We start from the raw sequence: 23,799 nt of genomic DNA, 5'->3' as shown, positions 1-23,799 counted from the left end.
ACCCCTGTTTTAGACAATACCTTATCCTGTAGCCCCCTTAGTGGGAGGTGAGGAAAGCTCGGGTCATGCTTTTAAAATAATCTTGTTTTTCAAGACCAGAAAGCGTTTAGGAGCCAGAGGTGAAATTGACCAGAGTAAAAAGCCTGGGCTAATGGTTTCCTGGTTTATCCCTTCCTCCATTCTTGAATAATGATACCATGTTGGCTATTCTCCAGTCCTCCCCCACCTATTCTCTGGAAGAGGAATTGAAAATTATTACCAGTGCCCATTATTTCCTCCCTTGCCTCACTCAACCGCCTGGGATACATTTCCTCTGGTTCTAGAGATTTGTCTACTTTTAAGCAAGCCAGACCTCTCAGAACCTCCTCTCACCTACGTTAATCTCTTTAATTTTATTGTTTAAAGGGTAATTGTAATCTATTTTTGGATGTGATGTTAAAGAGTTTAATATTGTGCTAATTCTAAAGTTTTGTTTTAAAATACCAAATCTCTATTTCTTTGTGAAATCACTTCTCGAGGAAAGTATTCTTTCCGCACAGTCTTACAATATAAACTAAAATATTGGGATTTCAGTCCAGTATCCTAGCCACTGTTGGGGTCTGCTCTGGATCGTAATATCGGGAAAAAATGAACACAGAGACAGAGAAGGGAATATGGGGAGGGGATGTCACTGTGTCTCTGGGACGATTCCCTCAACCACAGGAAAATGATTCAGGAGAACGTGTGTCAGGATTTTCCCTGCTCTGGACAAGAGGGAAACATTTCAATCTCTCTTCTGGATACATTTTTGGGGGTCAGTATTGAGCAGTTGAAATGCTGCCTTTTGAGTTGTGACCTTGGGTTGTTCTACCAGATAATGAAGGCCGATCATTTTGTGTTTCAGAAGTCACATATTTCAGCATCATGTTTGTCAATCCAACTGTTGGAGGAGATATGCTCATCCCTGTACGAGACAAGGAAAAAATGGGAAGGGGAACTAGGCATGGAGATAGGGGGAGGACGCTGGATCGAAGCACTGAACAGGGAAAGATTCACCTCCACGTGCGCAGGTCTGAGCCTAATGCAGCAAAAGGTAGTACGCAGAGCCCACCTAACCAGAACTCCAATGAGTGGGTTCTCCCCGGAGGTGGAGGACATATGTGAGCGGTGTTAGGGAGGTCCAGCAACCACACTCACATGTTTTGGCCCCAGACTTGTTGGGTACTGGACATCCTTTGAGGCCATGTCCACGGTTATGAGGGTAGACCTGTGCCCAAAAGTGGCAGTCTTTGCGATATCAGATCAGCCAGAGATCTTCATAGGGAGTTGGGGGCTGACACCCTTACCGTTGCCTCCTGATCACCGGAGAATCCTGCTTGACTGACAATCGGCAGCAGCACGCAAGTCTGTGGACGAGCTGTCTGACCTGGTGGAACTTCTCAGGCTGGAGAAAATAAAATTCACACCCTGGATCGGAAAAAAGCCTCCACAGGACGTGAAAACTGTTCATCAACTTGTTTCAAGATGTGTTCGTAGCCAGCAACCAATAAAGTACAGGGTGGGGGGAGAAATATGGAACTAGCCACGGAATAGAGGGAAAGAAAGACGAGAGCCAGAGGGAGTCTTAGGGTGGGAGGAGGAGGGAGAAGAAATGAGGAGGGAGGGCGAACACACACAAGTGGAACGCAAGGGAGAAGCAGGAGGGATAATGCCTCAGAAGGCTGGCTTGTAGGCCAGCTAAGACCCGAAACAAACTGTACATAAGTGAGTGTAGAAACGTGTCTTGGCCATGTTGGCCACGTCAAAAATGTAAGTAAAATACGCCTGTTCGCCGGGGGAGGGGTCACGGCCACAGTTTTTGTTAGGGTCCTCTTCAATTGTGCATATATGTGTTGGTTTTGCATTGTTTAGTAAATTATTGGATACCACATATGAGAACTCAATAAAAGTATATATTTTTTAAATGTTCGTCGAGCCACTCCTGGTGATGATGATGCTCAAACCCAATTTTCACAGTAACTTCATTGGTGTTAATGTAAGCCTACTTGTGACACTAATAAAGATTATTATTATGGTCTGGGTACAGCTGACTTTATTTTCATCCCGCTGTTCAGCAATCGAGTTGGAAATGTAAAGATTTCCCAGATTGGTTGTGAGCTGCTCCTAGAATTCCTCTCTTTGATCAGGGTGTGTTAGGGCTGAGACATTGATCTTCTTCCTCTTGAACTTTTTGGTCGTTATACTTTGGTGCTCGGTGGATGTTCATCACCGATCAAACAAGTTGATGATCTGTCAAGCAGGCATCAGTTCCCACATGGAATGAGTGATACAGATTTCCCTTAGAACTTTAACTTGGCTTCAGACCTTCCTAGAAACCTCCGACATGGTCTTTGTTGCCGGTGAATCCAAGAAAAATGTTGTGAACAACACCTGGAACTCTTCATTACTTTCATCGATGTGACCAAAGCAATTGACTCAGTAAATCCCGTGGTTCTGTGGATTGTGCTTCAACGATCTGGATGCCCAGGAAATTTCATCCCAATCCTGCAATTGCTTCATGATGATATGACTGTAACTGTCTCTAGTGGGAGATTTGAAGCAGAATCTTTCAAAATTCAGACTGGTGTCAGGAAAGGCTGTGTGTTAGCCCCCATTCTATAATTTACCTGACAGTGCCTATTCACCTCATTCCCTCTGTGTTAGTATTAAATATCACCTTGATGGAAAAGTTATTAACGTTGGTCACTTCCTTAACAAAACTAAACTGACCACCATGGAGACACATGATCTACAGTTTGCAGATGACTGCAGTGTAATTGTCTACTCTGCCATAGATTTGCAAACCTCCCTCGATTTCTACAGTTTTCCATATGTTTGTATGATGGATACGAGCTTCATCCTGTGTCAAAGCTGTGTCATTTCTGACCCTCGGAATTGGGAGCCAGACGAAAGTTCACGGATTTTAAAGAAACTTCTGTCTGTAGTATTCTGAGAGAGTTTCCCCAGATGTGAGTGCACTGTGTGTGTTATGAGTGGCTATGGGGTAGAATCGTACCCTGCTATAGTTGGTGATGTGAATTATAGACAGATCGTCTACAGGTGACGAGTGTTTGACTAATACCATGGGTTATGTTTGTACTCTCCTGCCGGAGGATTATGTTGTACCTGTAAAACCTCAGGTACTTTCGGCTTATTCAAATGTTTTACCTAGAGTGTCTGTGTTTACTGGGAAACAAACCACAAACACAAGTTCCAAATTCAACAATATTTATTAACACAAAATTATGTTCCCACAAAATACATGGGGAACCCAAGAACACTGTATACCAGTGTTCTTCAAAGTCGGGGGCGCGATCCGCGGGTGGGTCATGGAGCCGTTGTCCGCGGCACCCCCGATCGCGTAAATCCCCGCGCAGCAGCCGGCTTTTCATAACGCTGGCTGCAAGCGGCAGCGACCATGTTTAAAAAAAAAAATTTTTTTTGCCCGCCTTGCGCATGCACACATGATGATCGGCACTCATGCGCATTCTGCGAACATGTAAAAAAATTCGGCCACATTGCGCATGCGCGTCGATAATCGGGCACGCATGCGCAGTGCAGCCGCTATTTTTTTCAAACAGTTGCAGCTTTTTGTTTCACAAGTTCTGCAGTGGTTTTTATTCATTTATTTTATTTATTCATTTGATTTGTTTTACAAGTTCGGGGGGGGTTTCTTCATTTTTTAAATTCATTTTATTTTCTTTTACAAGTTATGGGGGGGTTATTCATTTTTTTCATTTATTTTACTCTTTAAAAAATTTTTTTTTACAAGTTCGGGGCGGGGGTTTATTTGATAAAACTTTACAGGAAAAAAAATCAGAACTTTTGGACATATGGAAACTCCTATACTTCCGACACAGGAAGGCTTCACCTTCATCCAGCAGGTTCCATTGGAGGAGCGTGTACGAGGACCAAAGGGCCGCAAAACCATTTCGTCCATTTTTGGCAGCAGCAAACAAGGTAAGAGAAAATGGTGGGTCGCGCAGGTCGGCCAGCGTGGGTCGCGAAGGTCGTCTGGGTTGAGTCCCAAAGGTTGGTCGGTTGGTAAAAATGGGTCCTCGGAAAAAAAGTTTGAAGAACACTGGTGTATACTATCCGTAAAGGTGGCTTGGTAGACTATGGATCTGATTGCTGGAATTCCTCTGGCACATCTTCACAAAGGTGGTTCTTGCTGGCGGTCTCTTCCTCCCTTCCTTCTGGTCTGGTCAAGGTTTGGTTTGGTCTGGTCTTCACTTCTCCAATCTGGTCAAGGTTATCTCGCACGCCGAGTCTTTGTTCCTGAGGGGTCCAGAGTGCCTGTTTTTATCCCCTTTCCTTCATGCCCTTTTGCCGTTTCCTCTGGCTTTCTGCCAATGATGCCTCAGGAGGGTGTCTCAGCAGCCAATAGTCTGGTTGATGAACCTTTGACAGGCCACCTGAACCTGCCCCAGGTGTCCCATCTCTGTTGGTGTGAGCTGCACATAACACGTTCCCATATAAGGTAACAGTAGAAACTCTGAGTGACAGAAAGTCTGGCTCGATCTGAGCTGACAACAGGTCGGTGTATATCAATAGGGTGAAATGATCTCCTGATCGGTGATTGACGGGGGAGGCCAGACATATTCTGTGTTGGTTTAATATTTGAATTTGGTCAAGTCTGATTCCAACAGCCTGCCTGAGGTTTTACTGCAGTATGATTTTAAAATGCCCAATTCTTTAATTTAATCGGGTGAATTCTTTAATTTAAAATATCCAATTTTAATTGGGTCTAAATCTAGGCCTTGCTCAGTTACCACAACTACTATTCTGAGTATGGTGAGGGAGTGGGGATGACTCTCTACAGTCCTGAGTTCCTTCAGCCCATCAAACTTTGATGTAATAATGATGTGATATGTTCACCTCACACTCGTCGTGGGAAGGAGGCAAATGAATAACGTTTACTAACAATGATTTATTAGGGCAATCAATATTTATAGTCTATTAAAGGGTCTTGGGGACTTTTGGAACTTATATACGGTGTAGTGTAATGTATTAGAATACAGGATAATTCCACATAGATATCAAACATCAATACGCTGATGTGGCTAAAGGACACAAACGATGCTCACTGAATGCTTCTGTAGCGCGACTCTCAATAAGTCAGGATAAGGTTCAACATGTTTCCTAGTTTAACTTATAGACCAGACAGATCTAACAGTTCTAACAACAAGATTGGGGAAAGAGACATAGACAGATAAAGGTGGATAATACTCACTCTGCCTGGGTGCGCAGCTGCATCTTGTTTAATGTTTGGACCAAACAATGTATTTTCCTACGCGAGTTGCAATGTATAAATACTACTTGATTTCTTAGTTAGGTAGAGACAGCTCTAGTGATTTTCCTCTGAGGTAGTGCTCTCCCAATGCATTGGCTAATAAACAATCATTCTGTTACTGAGTCACCTCCGATTATTTTGTACAATAGAAAAATACTACAAGTCTTCCAAAATACATTTCTGGGACAGATTTTGAGATATTTTCTTTTTTTTAATGTAAATTTAGAGTACCCAATTCATTTTTTCCAATTAAGGGCAATTTAGCATTGCCAAACCACCTAATCAGCACATCTTTGGGTTGTGGGGGTGAAACCCACACAAACATGGGGAGAATGTGCAAACTCCACACTGACAGTGACCCAGAGCCGGGATCGAACCTGGGGCCTCAGCGCCGTGAGGCTACAGGGCTAACCCACTACGCCACCGTGCTGCCCGAGAGATATTTTCTGTTGCTTTGTTATTTTGGTTGATTCAGAATTTGGAGTAAGCTGAAAATGTTTCAATGTGTCTACAGTTTTGTCAATCTTCCGTATAGCTCTATAATTCACAATAAATTCAGATTGTAGCTTAAATCCAAATACTTGTGTCAGCATGGTGTGTTCCTATTCACTGAATCATTGTTATATTTGATCCCAAGATGCGTTTCGAACTGTGAATCCATACCATCACCAAGTCTGCTAATTCTCACCAATGTTCCTTTCTATTTGCTGCCTCTGTCACATTTACCTATTACCCCTCTGCTCACTGATCTACATTGGCTCTCAGTCAAGAACTCAATGACAACATTCTCATGCTTGTTTTCAAATCCCTCCATGACCTTGTCCCTCCCTATCTCTGGAATCTCCCCCAGCCTCACAACTCTCCGAGAAATCTGTACTCTAATCCTAGCTTCTTCAGCATCCCTGATTTCAATCGTTGCACCACAGGTGGCCGTGACTTTAGCTGCAGAGGTGATAAATTCAGGAATCCTCCATAATCCTCTCCGCCTCTCCCTCATCCTTCAGCTGCAGAGGTGATACGGTCAAGAATTCTCTCCATAAACCTCTCCACCTCTCCCTAATCCATCAGCTGCAGAGGTGATTAATTCAGGAATTCTCTCTGTAAATCTCTCCGCCTCTCCCTCGCCCTTTCAGACACTCCTTAGTACCGACATTTTTGAATCTTTAGAATCTGGCCAAATATCATCTCAGATTGTGGAGCAAGTATGCTTGAAAAATCTTGAGAACATAGGAACAGGAGGAGGCCAATTAGCCCCTTGAGCCTGTTTCACCATTCAATAAGACATTGAAGCAGAATTAGGCCATTTTCCCATCGGGCCTGCTCCGCCATTCAATCATGGCAGATGCGTTTCTCATCCCATTGTCCTGCCTTCTCCCCATAACCTCTGATCCCCCTATTAATCAAGAACTTATCTATCTCCATCTTAAAGACACTCATCCTCACAACGTCCACTCTATCTCGGCCTCTCTATTCTGTAAGTTCCCCCCTCATTCTTCTAAACAACAAGTACAGACCCAGAATCCGCAACTGCTTCTCATATAAGCTCCTCATTCCAGGGATCATTCTTGTGAAAGGCCAGCACATCCTTAGATACGGAGCCCAAAACTGCTCTCAATATTCCAAATGGGGACTGACCAGAGCCTTATATAGCATGTCTGATCTGCATATTACCCCTACTTGATTCCATGAAGGCAATCAGATCGCAATGTTAATTAATTAATTAAAACTGACCCAATTGGTCACTTTTTACAAACAGTTTGTTTAGTAAAATAAGATAAAATGCATGAGATCTGAAAATCAGAAAGTGCTGGAAAAACTGCAGTTATCATAGAATTTACAATGCAGAAGGAGGCCATTTGGCCCATCGGATCTACACCGGCCCTTGGAAAGTGCACACTACGCCTCCACCCTATCCCTGTAACCCTACCTAACCTTTTGGAAACTAAGTGGCAATTTAGCATGGCCAATCCACCTAACTTGCACATCTTTGGACTGTGGGAGGAAACCCAAGCAGACACGGGGACAAAGTGCAAACTCCACACAGACAGTCACCCATGGTTGGAATTAAACCTGGGACCCTGGAGCTATGAGTCAGCAGTGCTAACCACTGTTCCACCGTGCCACCCTCAGTTGTGCCAGCCTTTGTGTAGAGAGAGTCAGAGTTAATGTTTGAGTCCAATATGACTCTTCGATGTAACATTTTGGACTCAAAACAGTTTCCAGACCCTCATCATTTGGAAAATGCACTGATTTATCTTTCTGAGGTTCAATATAATTCAGTGTTTGTCAAACCTTTTCCCCCAGGACCCACTTTTGCCAATCGGTCAACCGTCGGAATCCACGCTGGCCAGCCTTCATGACGTGACCCACGTCGGCCGACCTTTGTGACTCACGTCAACTGACCGTTGCAACATACAGCGGCCAATGTTCGCAACACACACCATGTTTGCTTACCTTTAATGCGAAAGAGGAGCCTGCTTTGTTCTCACAATCTCACTTGAATCAGGTTCAAAGGAGGAGAGGGAAATGCGTATATCAGGTGCAGACTTCAGCCAGATCCTTTGTGCTTCCTTCATTTTTATGAAAACGGAAAATCCAACCTTGCATGTGTAGGTTGTCGTGAAGGGCAAAGCAACAAAATTCTTGTTTTACTCGGCATTGGATACTCCTGTGAGATTCTGTACCATAATGTTGACACTGTCTCGGGCTTTTGTCGTATTTTTATATGGTATTACAGGTAAATGGCAGCAGCTTAGTCTTTTAATTTGGAGTCAGCTCTGAGTTAATAACTGACTCTGGCGTCTGAATAGGAATCTAACACCCATCACTTCTCTTTCAAAATCTGACACTTAATGCACTCATTGCCAGTATTTCCCTGCATATAACACAATAACACATATGGTATATCTTATACGCATTGGCACAATTGACAAAACCATACCTCAGAAATCATCTTCATACTGCTTTGTTCCCGAGTTAAGTTTCTTCTTTGTAAGCTGTTAACCAGAGGCCCTGGAACTCTGTAGAAAGCTTTTTTTGTGTAAATTTAGAGTACCCAATTCACTTTTTACAATTAAGGGGCAATTTAGCATGGCCAATCCACCTACCCTGCACAACTGTGGGTTGTGGGGGCAAAACCTACGCAACAGGGAGAATGTGCAAACTCACACGGACAGTGAACCAGAGCCGGGATCGAATCTGGGACCTTGGTGTTGTGAGGCAGCAGTTCTAACCACTGCGCCACCGTGCTGCCCAGTGTAAAGCTAAGACTAGCACTGCTGTATCCTGCCCTGGACTCTTTCTGAGCAGTTCTCTCCAGCAGATCCCGTTGTGAGATCCTGTCAAATAGATAAACTGCCTATTTGCTTCTCTGACCATCTCTTACTTTTCAGAAAACCATTCATCTTCAGAATTCACTTGCCTTGTTTGTCAGCAGTTAGAAAATGGAAGCAACGCTGCTCCATGATTTGGTGCCAAATGCCCGTACTTGGAGGGCGCATGACGTTAAGTATCCATGCAGACACGTGACCTGCTCTCTGCTGCTGCTTCTGGCCGGAAGATCCTAAAGAGCCTTATTTATTTCCATTTAAAAGGTGGCAGCGGCTGCCATTCTCCATGTTAAAGCCGGTAGCAGCAATCTGGATCACTGCGGGACCAGTGGGACAAATTACTCCGCGGCCCTCCCAACTCCCGCCGTGACCCAACGCGGGTTGTGACCTGCACTTTGAAAACCCCTGATATACATGATCTCCCATGTCCCCAAACTGAACTGCAGCTGCTGCAGTTTCATCCCCTCACTTCATCTGTCAGTCCCATTGCAACTTTCCACTCCTATCTAAAAGACTTGACTGTGTCACCTCATTCAATGCCATCAGTGACCTAACTCAGACTATTCCTCCATCAAAGTCATTGATAAATATAATAATAAGCTGAGTCTCCAGTACAGATCCTTCGGGCATGCTTTTTCAAACTCAGGGTCACGAGCCACGTCATGGAGCAATTGGTTGCACTGTAACCAATCACAGAAGCGCCGTGAACAGCTTTTAAAAATGCCGGCCGCGACTGGCTTTTAGACTGAGAATGCCAGCTGCCCGCGCATGCGTGCCCCCTCAGGCGGATCAGACAATGGCGCAGGCCTGGAGTCCAGTGGGGTAGATTCCCCTGATGTCAGCATGCTGTCTCAGTACTGTCGCCTCCTGACGTCAGCACGCTGTACCAGGAGCAAAATTATTGTTGAAAACAGCAGTCTTCCCGCCAGAAGCAGCGGCAAATAGCAGGCCACACGCTCGGCACGTACACTGACGTTACGTGGTCCATGCATTGGGCACAAAATCACGGAGGAGAGATTTCTCCATTTTGTAGCTGCCAGCAAGTAAGCAACAGGACTGTGAAGAACTGAAGATTGATCATTTGGCAATAAGGAAGAAAGAGCCAGAGACACAAACAAGCCAGGATCGCAACTGAATATGCTGGAGAGAGCTTCCAAGGAGAGTCCATGGCAGGCCAAAGTAGTGCTGGTGTGAGCTCCAGGCCTCTGATGAATAACCCATTAAGAAGCTGAAATTGGGAATAAAGCAGTTCAAAGATGATTTATTGAGGTATGGCTTTATTGATTATGCCAATGTAAATCAGGATGCAAAGCCCATGTAGTAATAATCACAAGTAGGCTTCAATGAAGTTACTGTGAAAAGCCCGTAGTCGCCACATTCCGGCGCCTGTTCGGGGAGGCTGGTACGGGAATTGAACCCGTGCTGCTGGCTGTGTTCTGCATTACAAGCCAGCAATTTAGCCCACTGTGCTAAACCAGCCTCTATGTAATGACCCAGGAAGATCTGGCAAATTAAAGTTTGAAACCCTTAAAACTGTAAAGGCATTCAACGACGAAGCATGGCGAATTCGAGGAACAACCTCTTGATTTCTTTCAAAGGATGCAACAAGAATTTAAATCATAAGTTGAAGTCCTTAGTAGAAATGTAACATTGAATGACAATTCAAGTGAGATCATGAAGACCAATGGGCTCATTTGTCGCATTGAAGATAAGCATAAATGTGCCATGAAGTTTGATGGCGTGGATCGAGAATGTCAGCCGGCGTAGGTTCTGAATGGCAGCTGGTTGGTAAATGTGGGTCCCGTGAAAAAACGTTTGAAAAATACTGAGCTAGGGAAGGCTGCTGGGCACATCCTGACAATCAGAGAACATTTCCTTTATCCCAGCTCTGTCTCTGATCTCCCAAACAAATTATCAACCCATGTCACAAGGTTCCTTCCAATTCCACATGTTCATTTGGTGAACAATGTCCTGTGCAGAATGTTATCAAATACCTTCTGGAAGTCCATATAGACAAACCTCCAGAGACCCTGTCCAGCATATTAATGATGTGGAGGTGCCGGCGTTGTACTGGGGTGAGCACAGTAAGAAGTCTTACAACACCAGGTTAAAGCCCAACAGGTTTGTTTCAAACACGAGCTTTCAGAGCACTGCTCGTGTTTGAAACAAACCTGTTGGACTTTAACCTGGTGTTGTAAGACTTCTTACAGCATATTAATGATCTCCTCAAATTGTTTTATTGATCATGTCGGTTATGATAACTTGCTGCACAAGAATGTAATAACAGGTGTAACCACCCAGAGAACATGATGAACAGAAAATTATTAAAAAACCAGGGGGTTGAGTAGGCCATTTGGCCCCAACTGCCTGCTGCCCCATTCAATGCAATCAGGGCTAATTTCCCTCAATTCCACCTTCCCACACTATACCCTTATTCTCTCAGCATCCAAAAATCCATCAATCTCGGTCTTTAATCTATTCAGTGACTAAACATCCACAGCTCCCTGGGAAGAGAATTCCAAAGATTCACAACCCTTTAGTGAAGACATTTCTCAACTCAGTCCTGATGAACTGACCTCCGATTTGAAGCTTGAAACAAACGTTCCGCAGAAATAAACGTCTTTGTGTCAGCGAGCACGTGATATTTCCATTGTCACAGTCAGTGCAGTTCCCTTTCCTTCACTCAAACTTCTTGTGCCGTCTCCTGCCTCAAACTGAGCCTGTTTAGAAACTATTGTGATATCTGCTCTGACTGCGATATAGAGTGTGAGGGGGAGGCTTGTCGTGTGATCACAGGTTTGACCCAGTCCAGTTAAAGGGCCTTCACTTAGATTAAACAGAGCTCATTGAACCCTTGGCTTCATTTCGGTGAGACTGACAGGTTTCCACTCAGTTAAAACCCAGAGAACAGGCTGCATGGGGGAGGGACATGGAAGGGATTATCTGTCTCCAAACAATGATGTTACGTTGTTGTAAATATTTACCACAATAGAAGGCCATACAGCCCCTTGTTCCTGGTCCCAATGTAATCCCATGATGGCTGATCTGTATCTCACATACATTTCTCCATCTTTTAATCCTGATAAACTTTGGAACAGCAGGAAACCATTAATCCTCTCTAGCCTGTTTCACCAGTCAATTGGACAATGTCTGATTCTATATTCTTTATTCCCCTTCCCAACATAAATCTCTCAATCTAATTTTACATATTATCAGTTGACATTTCAAAACAGTGACTGTGTTTGGAGTGTTGGATAAACTGAAGACAGTTAAAAGAACAATATTTGCTTAGAAAGTGGAGGTGACATTGTTCCTTGAGCATTAGGATGGTTCACAGCTTGGGAGATACATACATTCAGGCCTATTTGCTCTTTCTCTCCAAGACACATCAATTAAAGTTATTCACCTCTGTGGGGTCCACCCAGAGGTACGTCCCAGTCCCCTGGAGAAGTCTCCTCAGATCCACCTATTCTCAGAGATAAAAAATTATTTCCCCTCTTAAAAAATCGAGGCCTCAATCACTTTTTCTGGTTACCTTTCCAATCCTTCCGTAATTTGAGAAGGGGTAAACCTTTTAGGACTGAGATGAGGAGAAATTTCTTCACCCAGAGAGTGGTGGAATTTACTACTACAGAAAGTAGTTGAGGCTAAAATGTTGTGTAATTTCAAGACGAATTAGATATAGCTCTTGGGGCTAAAGGGATCAAGAGATGTGGGGAAAAGACAGGATCAGAGGATTGAACTTGAGGATAAGCCATGATAATGAATGGAGGAGCAGGCTCAAAGGGCCGATTGGCCTCCTCCTGCTTCTATTTTCTATGTATGTTCCTATGTAAACTCATCTACTGGTTACCTCCTTTTGCCATAAGATATTGAGGTCCACTGTTGATTCTCCCATTAGATTCAAATTAGACCATCATCCAGCTTCTGTTCCACACAAAATCACAAATTCAAACTGAGATTAATCCTCGCCCAACTTCCAAGTGGTAAGATAGTATTTTTCTCAGTTTACAGTACACGTCTGTCTGTCATTTAATTTGGCTTACGTCAGTGAGCTGCAAACCACATGAGATCCAAACTGCAACTTCTACCAGCAAATCCAGATAAATTGAAACCAGAGCCTGAGCTCCACCCATCTCCATGAAAATGCAACCCGCTGTGGGCTATCCTCAAACTGATCCTTAAATTAATTCTCCCTCATTTACAATTTCTTGTTTGATTCAATGAAACCGTTCAGGATTCACCAAATACTTCTAAATTAATTATGCTCTAAATCCCAAAGCAAAACAATCTCACTGGACTGTCATTACTGCTCTGCAACTAAGTAAGTCCCCCTGCTGTTTTATAGCTCTCTCTATTCTGATCATTTTAAATTACAACTTAAAAGTCATATTCCTAAAAGTAAAATTATATTCCAAACCACAGGAACCACATATTTACAACGGTGGAATTCTCCGGCCATTGCAATGCACTTTTCCCGCCGAGAACGCACCCCTGCCTGTGGATTTCCCAGCAGCATGGGGGGGCTTCAATGGGAAATCCCATATAAGCAGACGGAGTAGAAAATCAGGCTGCCAGTGAATGGCCATTACCGAGAAACATGTGGCTGGGAAACCGGAGAATTCAGCCCAACATCTCCCACCAGAAGAAAATGAAAAATGTGTCCGAAGCGATGTTTTAATTTATACCATATAGAATATTACAACATGTTACAGATCTTAACAATGATCTTACCTCATGCAATACACACAACAATCATTCCCCCATTGTCCAATCAACTTCACAGGTTCATCAGCACTCTGCTGAATTTCATGTCCAGTTTAAGGCATAAAATGTAACTTTTTGTGATGTTTTCTGAGCATTTGTTTCTTACAACATTTATAATGTAAAGATCTGTCATCAAGATTCTTCGCTCTTATTCACAGGTGGATTTCTTTTTTATTCTTCTTTTTAAATTTAGAGTGCTCAATTCATTTTTTTTCCAATTAAATGGCAATTTAGCATGGCCAATCCATCTACTCTGCACATCTTTGGGTTGTGGGGGCGAAACCCACGCAAACACGGGGAGAATGTGCAAACTCCACACAGACAGTGACCCAGAGCCGGGATCGAACCTGGGACCTCGGCACCATGAGGCAGCAGTGCTAACCACTGCGCCACCGTGCTGCCCTTTTCACAGGTGAATTTCTAGCTCACTCTTTAAAACAGTCGGTGCTGATTTCAGCTTCTGAACTTCATTGGTCTCCATGTCTGTATCTTTCTCATCTTTAAACTCTACAAAGAATGTCTCAGTCAAATCCAGAGTTAAATTGTCTTCCTCTTTAGCTGTCGGCACAGTCTCATTTCTAAGGTCATTTTCCAAATTCAAACATTTAAAATTCTCTTTTTGAGATTATTTCAAAATGGCTTCTTTTAGTGCCAACAACTCGTTCCTTCTTTGATTAAAACCTTTCTCGCTGTTCCAAAAATGTAATTTACAATTTCTTCTTTGATTTAATGAAGTACATGTATGCAAAGTGGTTCAGTTTCTTGCAGTTGGAGCACTGCTTTTCCCACACTGAGCTCACAATTGAAGATCACTCCCCTGTGTGGATCCTCTGATGGAACACAAGGTTTGAGGACCTCGAGAAGGATTTGTCACACACCTGGTCTGGGAAAGGTTTCTCCCCTGTGTGAATGTATTGATGTGCACAGAGGGAGGTTGAGTCCGAGAATGATTTGGCACACACCTTACACGTGAATAGCCTTTCCCCAATGTGAACTCGCTGATGTTTCAGCAGGTCCCAGGATTCTGCAAAGCTCTTGTCGCACATCTCACACTTGAATGGTTTCTCCCCTGTGTGAATGTGTTGGTGTGCACAGAGGGATGATGAGTATGAGAATGATTTGTTACAAACCTTGCATGTAAATGGTTTCTCCCCAGTGTGTATGCGTTGGTGTCTGCGCAGATGCGATGATTCTGAGAATGATTTGTCGCACACCTCACACCTGAATGGCTTCTCCCCAGTATGAATACGTCGGTGTTTTACCAACGTTGATGATTGTGAGAACGTTCGATCGCACACCTCACACTTGAAAGGTTTCTCCCCTGTGTGAATCCTCTGGTGCCTCAGGAGATGATAGTTTTGTGAGAAAGTCATCTCACAAAATTCACACTTGAAGGGTTTCTCCCCTGTGTGAATCCTCTGGTGTATCAGGAGGGTTGAAGATGTTGCAAAACCTTTCTCACAAATCTCACAATTGAAATGTTTCTCTCCTGTGTGGATTGTCTGATGTAGCTGGAGACTCCTTAAGTTTGTGAAAACTTTGCCACAATCCTCACACTTGACAATTTCCTCCCCTGTGTGAATGAGCTGATGGGCATGGAGATTCCTTAAAAGTGAGAATGATTTGTCGCACACCTTGCAGGTGAAAGGTTTCTCACCTGTGTGAATGCGTTTGTGTTCGCGGAGGTGCGATGATTGCCTGAATGATTTGTTGCACATCTCACATCTGAATGGCTTCTCCCCTGTGTGAATGCGTTGATGTGCACAGAGGGTTGATGGCTGTGAGAATGTTTTGCCACAAACGACACATAAGAATGGTTTCTCCCCTGTGTGAATGCGCAGATGAACACGCAGTGTCCATGACTGCGAGAAAGACTTGCTGCAAACATTGCATGTGAATAGGTTCTCACCTTTCTGAATACATTTGTGTACACGGAGGTTCGATGTCTGTGAGAATGATTTGTCGCACACCTTGCACGTGAATGGTTTCTCTCCTGTGTGAGTACGTCGATGTTGCACGAGCCTCGACAACTTTGGGAAAGTTCGATCACACATCTCACACTGGAATGATTTCTCTTCCATGAAGCTGGCCTTGTGTTGCAGATGATTCAATAGATCCATCTTTCATGTCAGGAGATCTTATAAACCTGTAGAATCCTTACACACATCACACTTGAACAGCCTCTCACCTGCAGGAACAAGTCAGTGGTTCATGAGACTCGATGAATAATTAAAGCTCTCTCCACATTTAGAGCCCATTCACACTTCTTCCCATCCTCACTCTGACTGATTGCCCACAGCTGAACCTTCAGATCTGATATGTCAAACCTCAACTGACCTGACCGATTTCCAGATGATGGTTTCACTGCCCAACCTCCTCTGTGTTGAGCAATGCTGTGAAGGGACTGGATGCCTTCCACAGTTGTGCAGTTGTTCCTTGGGTGATGGTCAGGACGTCTCTGAGGTGTCTATCCTCTCTGTATTCTCTGGTGCAATTCTTCTGTAAAACAGGAAAAGGAAACATGATTTCCTCCAACTCCCTCCTCTTTTGCTGAAGTGGCTGACTCCTCGGACACAGTTCCACAGCGAGTATCAGTCTGCTATTATTCCGTATGTGGGATCAGATAAAAGTCCTTTTACCTGGCTTGACTTTCATGAGCCTTCTGTTCAAACACGGACACATAGTGACCAGGAGCAGACAAAGTGGCTACTTTCTTTCCTCCACACAGACCCCATTTTCCCAGGCACCGTGAGGGCAACGGAAAAGACAGTTGGGTGGAGTATAAAGCAGGCTATCAATTCACTACGAGCTTGTGTTATGTTGGCAAAGACTAGTAGTATGTGTTTAATATAAAAAAACTTAAGAGAATTGAGGGGAAATGTTAATTCAATCCAGATTTAGAAATTTCTTCCCTTGATTTCCAAAACGTTTTGGAAAAAAGCACACTGGGTAGGAAGTACTGGAAGCTGAGGAAAATATTGCTTCAATGTAGCTGATTGAAGGGTTCTGGTTTATCCTGGGAAATTAGATAAACTGCACTCACTCAGACTGCACATCCCAAATTCAGCTCTCACACACAGCACTGGCAAAACTATCAAATCCAAGCCCAGGCTTCTGGGAAAGGCTGAGGCCTTTAAGAGAAATTTTAAAGAAGACATTTCAGTAAATGTGTCTCTGCCCCTCCCAGATAATTACACCTCACCTTCTCATATTCAGCAATGACCATCAACAAAACTCAGCCTGTAAATCAGAAGGGAAATGCTTCCAATAAACACCCTCAATATCCAACACACAGCCAATCAAACAACTCAGCACAAAGCACCGAGTAAACATGCCTGTGAGCTGGATCTTCTCACACAGCATAAGGGGCATTTCCACAGCTGATTGCCCACAGGATAGTCAGACTGCCTGAACATTAGTGTGGATATTGTGCAATGTAATGATTGTAAATTCTACTCCTTCACTCACCATCTCCTGACTTGGTTTTGAGTCCCTACAGGAAGTGAAGCAGCTGTGGTAGAGGAAGAGGAGAGAATGGGTAGAGTGGGTGGGCTCTCTGATTGACGTCTCTCACAGACAATCCAAATATTTCATCATCTCATCTTTATTATTGTCACAAGTAGGGTTACATTAACACTGCAATGAAGTTACTGTGAAAATTCCCTAGTCGCCTTATTCTGGCGCCTGTTCGGGTACACAGATAGATTTCAGAATGTCCAATTCACCAAACAAGCATGTCTTTCGAGACTTGTGGGAGGAAACCGGAGCACCCAAGAGGAAACCCAAGCAGACACGAGGAGAACGTGCAGACAGTGACTCAAGCGTGAATCAAACCTAGGACCCTTGCGCTTCAAAGCAACAGTGCTAACCACTGTGCTACCATGCCAACCAGAGTAACAGGAGTTTCCTCAAGCTTGGGAAACTGACCGGTGAAACAAAGGCAACTTTGAGCAGCAAATCAGGTGGGGATTTAAACTTGTCATTGTCCCATCTGAATTCCTGTTTACGAAGGAAGTCCCGCACCTGCAGGTACCTGAATTAGTTTCCCCTCACCAACCCAAACTTTTCCTCCAACGCCCTCATACTTGGAAAGCTCCCCTCTGTAAACGTATCCCCATCCTCTCAATCCCCGCTCTCCGCTATACCCGGAACCTCCCTTCCATACCCCCCGGGGCAAACTGGTGATTATCACAGATTGGGGCCCAGACCAATGCTCCCACTGCATTGGTCATGCCGCCTCCACTGGCCCAAATTCTCAGGACCGCCACACCACTGGACTAGTGGAGTACCGTGCTGGCGGGAACGGCAGAGGCGCAGTTACCAATGCCCTCAAACTGGTGCCCTTACATGAAGCCGCCTCCATACGCATCCATGCCGACCCCTCCCCCACCACCCACTTCCTGATCATGGCTATATTAGCCGCCCAGTAATAATTGCTAAAATTTGGCAGCGCCAGCCCGCCCCCTCCCCAACTCCGCTCAAGCATTACCTTCCTTACTCGCGGAGCCTTGCCCACCCAGACGAAGCCCGTGATCACTCTGTTGACCCGCTTAGAAAAGGACCGCGGAATAAAGATGGGTAGACACTGAAATACAAATAGGAATCTCAGGAGGACCGTCATCTTCACCGTTTGCACCCTCCCAGCAAGAGACAACGGAAGCGCGTCCCATCTCCGAAAATCGTCCTTCATTTGGTTCACCTCATGGTCCCAGGGCCCTCAAAATGTGCCTGGGATTCTTCTCGTATTATGCCCAGTGGGTCCCTCAATATGCGGACAAATCCCGCCCACTATTTAAGGCCACACTCTTCCCTCTATCGGATGAGGCTCGTCAGGCCTTCACTCGGATCAAGGACATCGCCAGAGCGGCCATGCAGGGCGGTGGATGAATCCGTCCCTTTTCAGGTGGAGAGCGATGCCTCAGAGGTCGCTCTCACAGCCACATTGAATCAGGCAGGGAGACCAGTCGCCTTTTTCTCCCGAACCCTCTCCGCTTCGGAACTTCGACACTCCTCGGTCGAAAAGGAAGCACAAGCCATTGTGGAGGCTATACGACATTGGAGGCACTACCTCGCAGGTAGAAGGTTCACCCTCATCACCGACCAAAGATCGGTTGCCTTCATGTTTGACAACTCTCAAAGGGGCAAAATTAAAAATGATAAAATACTGAGGTGGAGGATCGATCTCTCCACCTACAAATACGATATTATGTATCGACCGGGGAAGCTCAACGAGCCCCCAGATGCCCTGTCCCGCGGTACGTGCGCCAGCGCGCAAAACGACCGCCTGAAAGCCATCCACAATGACCTCTGCCACCCACTGTGTCAAAGCCCGAAATCTGCCTTTCTCCACTGAGGAGGTAAAAGCTATCACCAGGGATTGCCCGATCTGCGCGCAGTGCAAACCGCACTTCTATAGACCAGACAGGGCCCACCTGGTCAAGGCTTCTCGGCCCTTTGAACGCCTCGCTATCGATTTCAAAGGGCCACTCCCCTCGACTAATCGGAATGTGTACTTCCTGAATGTCATCGACGAGTTCTCCCGTTTCCCCTTTGCTATCCCGTGCCCCGATATGACCTCCCACACAGTCATTAGGGCCCTGCATAGCATCTTCACCCTGTTTGGTTTCCCCAGCTACGTACACAGCGACAGGGGTTTGTCCTTCATGAGCGACAAGCTGCGTCAGTACCTGCTCGACAAGGGCATCGCCTTGAGCAGGACTACCAGCTATAACCCCAGTGGGAAAGGGCAGATGGAGAGGGAGAATGCGACGGTCTGGAAGACCGTCCTACTGACCCTCCGGTCCAGGAAGCTCCCGGCCTCCCATTGGCAGGAGGTCCTCCTCGACGCGCTCCATGCTATTAGGTCCCTCCTATGTACAGCCACCAACCAGACCCCTCACGAGCGGCTCTTTGTTTTCTCCAGAGGCACTACCACGGGGGCTTCGCTCCCAGTATTGTTGAAGGCACCGGGCCCAGTACTCCTCCGGAAGCACGTCAGGGCACAATAAACTGATCCACTCGTAGAAAGAGTGCCCCTACTCCACTCAAACCCCCAATACGCCTTCATAGAATACCCTGACGGCCGTCAGGACACTGTGTCCCTCCTGGACCTAGCGCCTGCAGGATCTAATCCCACTACTACCACCACCGAGGTACCCCTCACACTACACCCCACCCAACTCGCCGCGCCCCACGCCCCCACCGGTTCGCTACCCATGTCCCGCGCCCTCAAGCTTCCAGCGCTCCCGTCACCAGTCAAACCAGGCGGGTACGAAGCTTGGACAGAATCACCTCTGGAGTCCGCCATCGTACCCCAACCAACCGTTATCGTCCAGCCACAGGAAGAGGCTGCAACTCCGGTGCTCCGCCGATCACAAAGGACAACTCGGCCACCGGACAGACTCAGTTTGTAGACCCATCACCCCTGCCGGACTTGATTTTTTTCACAGGGGGTGAATCTGGTGAATTATAACCCTCAGTAAGTGACACTGCATTGTACCACATGTATTGTCCAAAGACAAAGTCCAAAGTCCAAAGATGTGCGGGTTAGGTGGATTGGCCATGATAAATTGCCCGTAGTGTAAGGTTAATGGGGGGATTGTTGGGTTACGGGTATACGGGTTACGTGGGTTTAAGTAGGGTGATCATTGCTCGGCACAACATCGAGGGCTGAAGGGCCTGTTCTGTGCTGTACTGTTCTATTCTATTCTATTGAGCCTGTACTCTGTACCGGATTGTGTGTAATTGCGCAACCCTGCCCATAGGGGGAGATGAGGAGTTTGTACTGGGCTTTACCCTTGGCTCCGCCCATGGCTCCTCCCCCAGCTGGAAGTATGAAGATCAGTGCTGTGAGCCTGCTGCCAGTTCATTTCGAGTTCATACGATTAAAACCACTGTTCACTTCTAACCACGTGTCGCGTGAATTGATGGTCTCATCAGATGTCCAATAGGGAAATACACGCAGCAGATCAGCAGCAACACATGCAAATTATTTAAATGTATAAAATATATTTGCAAGTTGACACTTGTTTGGTACAGAGACAGACTGTCAAAGATAATATCCTCAATGGCTGAATATTGACAGTGTTCTGGGACAGAGGATTCCAAAGATCCAAAATCCACAGAAATAATATTCCCCATGTTTCAGTGGCTGCCCCTTATCCTGAGACTATGTCTCCTAGTTACAGACTTCCCGGTTGCTGTGTGTACAGGAACGGGTATGTATGTCACTGGAAGTTAAGTATTAAACGTGTGGGTGAAACATTAGAGCAGAAAGACAGTGTACAATTTATGGCGTAAATAGTGTTTTTTATACAAACACACACGAATATGAAGAACAGATTGAATAAACCCCAGCCACAAATTCAACTTGGGGGGGGTTACAACATGGCAGCCATTACAGAGACGTGGCTGCATGATGGTCACAACTAGGATGACCAAGCAGAGTAAAATCGGGCTGGGAAAAGAAAGGGGCAACACTGGCACCAGGCCTATTCGAGGATAGCCCTCTGGAAGTGCCTCGCCGGCACAAACGGATGCCTACTATATATGTATATATATATATAAATCATATCCTGTGTACATAACGGCAAAATATACTCTGTTCAAAAATCCAATAAAAACATTGATATAAAAAAAATGGAGATGAGCACCAAGATCAAAATCATCACTGAAATTAAGAAGAACAGAATTGTCAGAGGGAATATAGTCCCTTGTAAACTGATAATGGTTCTGTTGTCAATGACAGTAAGGAGATGGCAGACATGCTGAATAATGACTTTGTGTCCGTATTTACAGCAGACGAAGAGGTCAACATGCCAGGGATCCACACTGGATATTAGCCTTTACGCTCACTAAATATGCATCACAAGGAACACATTGAATCCCTGATGGGGGGGGGGGGGGGGGACAGAAAGTCACCTCATGGGGTTGAAGATCGGGCACCAGATTTACAAGGCACCAGCAGTGCCATTTCTCAGACACACTGCACAGTCTCTCCCGGACACCCTGCATTTCCTGGACAGCCTGCACCATTCCCTCCACCTTTTCCCAGTCACTGTTCCACCCTTTCCCGTTCCTTAGTCGTGCTTCAGACAGCTTTCACTGCCCTGCCTGCTCTGAAGCACAGGCTGCCATTATCAGACACTCCCTAAAACGGACAATAGAGCAGCAGCTCCCTGTTGATCTCAAAGGGAGAACACCTCTTGTATACAGTCGTAAAAGTGAACATTTTCATTTTTCCCCAGTGGGAAATTAATTTGGATAGGGAGCTTAATTATAACGAGCTGGACTTTTAATGATGATCATGAGATGCTAATGTAAAGGTGATTCCCGAGATTGTTCATCAGGAAGTATCTCCTGCCTTTACATTCCCTTTGTCTTTCTGTTCATGACATCTTTGTAAATCTCCATTATCATTGGCCCCCTATCCAGCCCCAAAGGTCGAAGTCCCTTATAACAGTAGAAATCTGACCCTATTTCCAGTCCTCTCCAACTTTGACCAAGACTCATTCAGACCTGTTGAGATTGTCCAGTATTTTATGTTTTTGTTTCAGATTTCAGCATCTAAAATAATTTTAATTTACCCTTATCCTGTAACTGTGTCTTCTGGTTCCCCAGCAGGTTTATATATTTGACCCTTGCTCTGAAACTGTGTCACCTAGTTCCTCAGTCAACATATATACATGACCCTTTTTTGAACGAGGTTTCCAAATCACCAGCTGTGACATTTCCCATGATTCTTTAATTTATCTCTCAATTATTTCAGAGCTTTAGCTTCCTCTAAATTGTCTTCCAATATTAGGTCGAAAGAATGATCTTTCTTCACCTTCTTTAAACTGACTCAGAGCCTCCCTCACCCGAGGGGTCGATGTCCAACAGGGAAATACACTCAGCAGATCAGCAGCAACACATGCAAATTATTCAAATGTATAAAAGATATTGGCAAGCTGACACTTGTTTGGTTACAGAGACAGACTGTCAAAGATAATACAGTATCCTCAATGGCTGAATATTGACAGCGTTCTGGGATAGAGGATTCCAAAGATCCAAAATCCACAGAAATAATATTCCCCATGTTTCAGTGGCATCCCGTTATTCTGAGACTATGTCTCCTAGTTCCAGACTTCCCGGTTGCTGTGTGTACAGGAACGGGTAGGTATGTCACTGGAAGTTAAGTATTAAACGTGTGGGTGAAACATTAGAGCAGAAAGACAGTGTACAATTTATGGCGTAAATAGTGTTTTTTATACAAACACACACGAATATGAAGAACAGATTGAATAAACCCCAGCCACAAATTCAACTTGGGGGGGTTACAACATGGCAGCCATTACAGAGACGTGGCTGTATGATGGTCACAACTAGGATGACCAAGCAGAGTAAAATCGGGCTGGGAGAAGAAAGGGGCAACACTGGCACCAGGCCTATTCGAGGATAGCCCTCTGGAAGTGCCTCGCCGGCACAAACGGATGCCTACTATATATGTATATATATATATAAATCATATCCTGTGTACATAACGGCAAAATATACTCTGTTCAAAAATCCAATAAAAACATTGATATAAAAAAAATGGAGATGAGCACCAAGATCAAAATCATCACTGAAATTAAGAACAGAATTGTCAGAGGGAATATAGTCCCTTGTAAACTGATAATGGTTCTGTTGTCAATGACAGTAAGGAGATGGCAGACATGCTGAATAATGACTTTGTTTCCGTATTTACAGCAGACGAAGAGGTCAACATGCCAGGGATCCACACTGAGCCTTTCCGCTCACCAAATATGCATCACAAGGAACACATTGAATCCCTGATGATGGGGGGGGGGGGGGGGGGGGGACAGAAAGTCACCTCATGGGGTTGAAGATCGGGCGCCAGATTTACAAGGCACCAGCAGTGCCATTTCTCAGACACACTGCACAGTCTCTCCCGGACACCCTGCAATATCATTTCCCGGACAGCCTGCACCATTCCCTCCACCTTTTCCCAGTCACTGTTCCACCCTTTCCCGTTCCTTAGTCGTGCTTCAGACAGCTTTCACTGCCCTGCCTGCTCTGAAGCACAGGCTGCCATTATCAGACACTCCCTAAAACGGACAATAGAGCAGCAGCTCCCTGTTGATCTCAAAGGGAGAACACCCCTTGTATACAGTCGTAAAAGTGAACATTTTCATTTTTCCCCAGTGGGAAATTAATTTGGATAGGGAGCTTAATTATAACGAGCTGGACTTTTAATGAGGATCATGAGATGCTAATGCAAAAGTGATTCCCGAGATTGTTCATCAGGAAGTACCTCCTGCCTTTAAAGTCCCTTGACCAAAATTTCGACATCGGGAAACTGATTTTTGGCTTTAAGCCAAAATAAGATCCCCACCTCCCGTTCACCAAGCT

The 23,799-nt window shown here is 45.1% G+C and overlaps 4 protein-coding genes across 6 annotated transcripts in view; 2 read left to right on the top strand and 2 right to left on the bottom strand.

The window, feature by feature from the left end:
• The window catches only part of LOC119975587, a 639,245-nt gene that overhangs the window by 77,788 nt on the left and 537,658 nt on the right, over positions 1–23,799 (top strand). The window lies entirely within an intron of this gene.
• LOC119976646 (zinc finger protein 2-like) overlaps positions 1–23,799 on the bottom strand; it is a 482,048-nt gene that overhangs the window by 294,890 nt on the left and 163,359 nt on the right. The window lies entirely within an intron of this gene.
• Positions 1–23,799, top strand: part of LOC119975589 (zinc finger protein 91-like) — a 125,568-nt gene that overhangs the window by 4,768 nt on the left and 97,001 nt on the right. The window lies entirely within an intron of this gene.
• LOC119976667 (zinc finger protein 271-like) lies at positions 13,304–16,915 on the bottom strand. 3 transcript variants are annotated; one of them, XM_038817346.1, is made up of 3 exons: positions 16,876–16,915; positions 15,745–15,906; positions 13,304–15,595 (listed from the first exon to the last, which is right to left on the bottom strand). In XM_038817346.1, exon 3 carries the CDS (start codon positions 15,525–15,527, stop codon positions 14,217–14,219), a length of 1,311 nt encoding a protein of 436 aa, XP_038673274.1. In that variant the 5' UTR covers positions 15,528–15,595; positions 15,745–15,906; positions 16,876–16,915; the 3' UTR covers positions 13,304–14,216. The 3 variants fall into 3 exon arrangements, with proteins under 3 accessions (XP_038673274.1, XP_038673272.1, XP_038673273.1); XM_038817344.1 differs by lacking the exon at positions 16,876–16,915 and adding an exon at positions 16,610–16,852 and having other exon boundaries at positions 13,304–15,906; XM_038817345.1 differs by lacking the exon at positions 16,876–16,915 and adding an exon at positions 16,047–16,067 and having other exon boundaries at positions 13,304–15,906.

This window comes from Scyliorhinus canicula, chromosome 13, assembly GCF_902713615.1.
Source record: "Scyliorhinus canicula chromosome 13, sScyCan1.1, whole genome shotgun sequence".
Lineage (NCBI taxonomy): Eukaryota > Metazoa > Chordata > Chondrichthyes > Carcharhiniformes > Scyliorhinidae > Scyliorhinus > Scyliorhinus canicula.
The sequence above is the reverse complement of the archived record's forward strand: the minus strand, read 5'-3'. Positions and strand labels throughout refer to the sequence as shown.

Coding starts and splice junctions, on each gene's coding strand:
- LOC119976667 (XM_038817346.1), bottom strand. CDS start 15,527: ATGGATCTATTGAATCATCTGCAACACAAGGCCAGCTTCATGGAAGAG.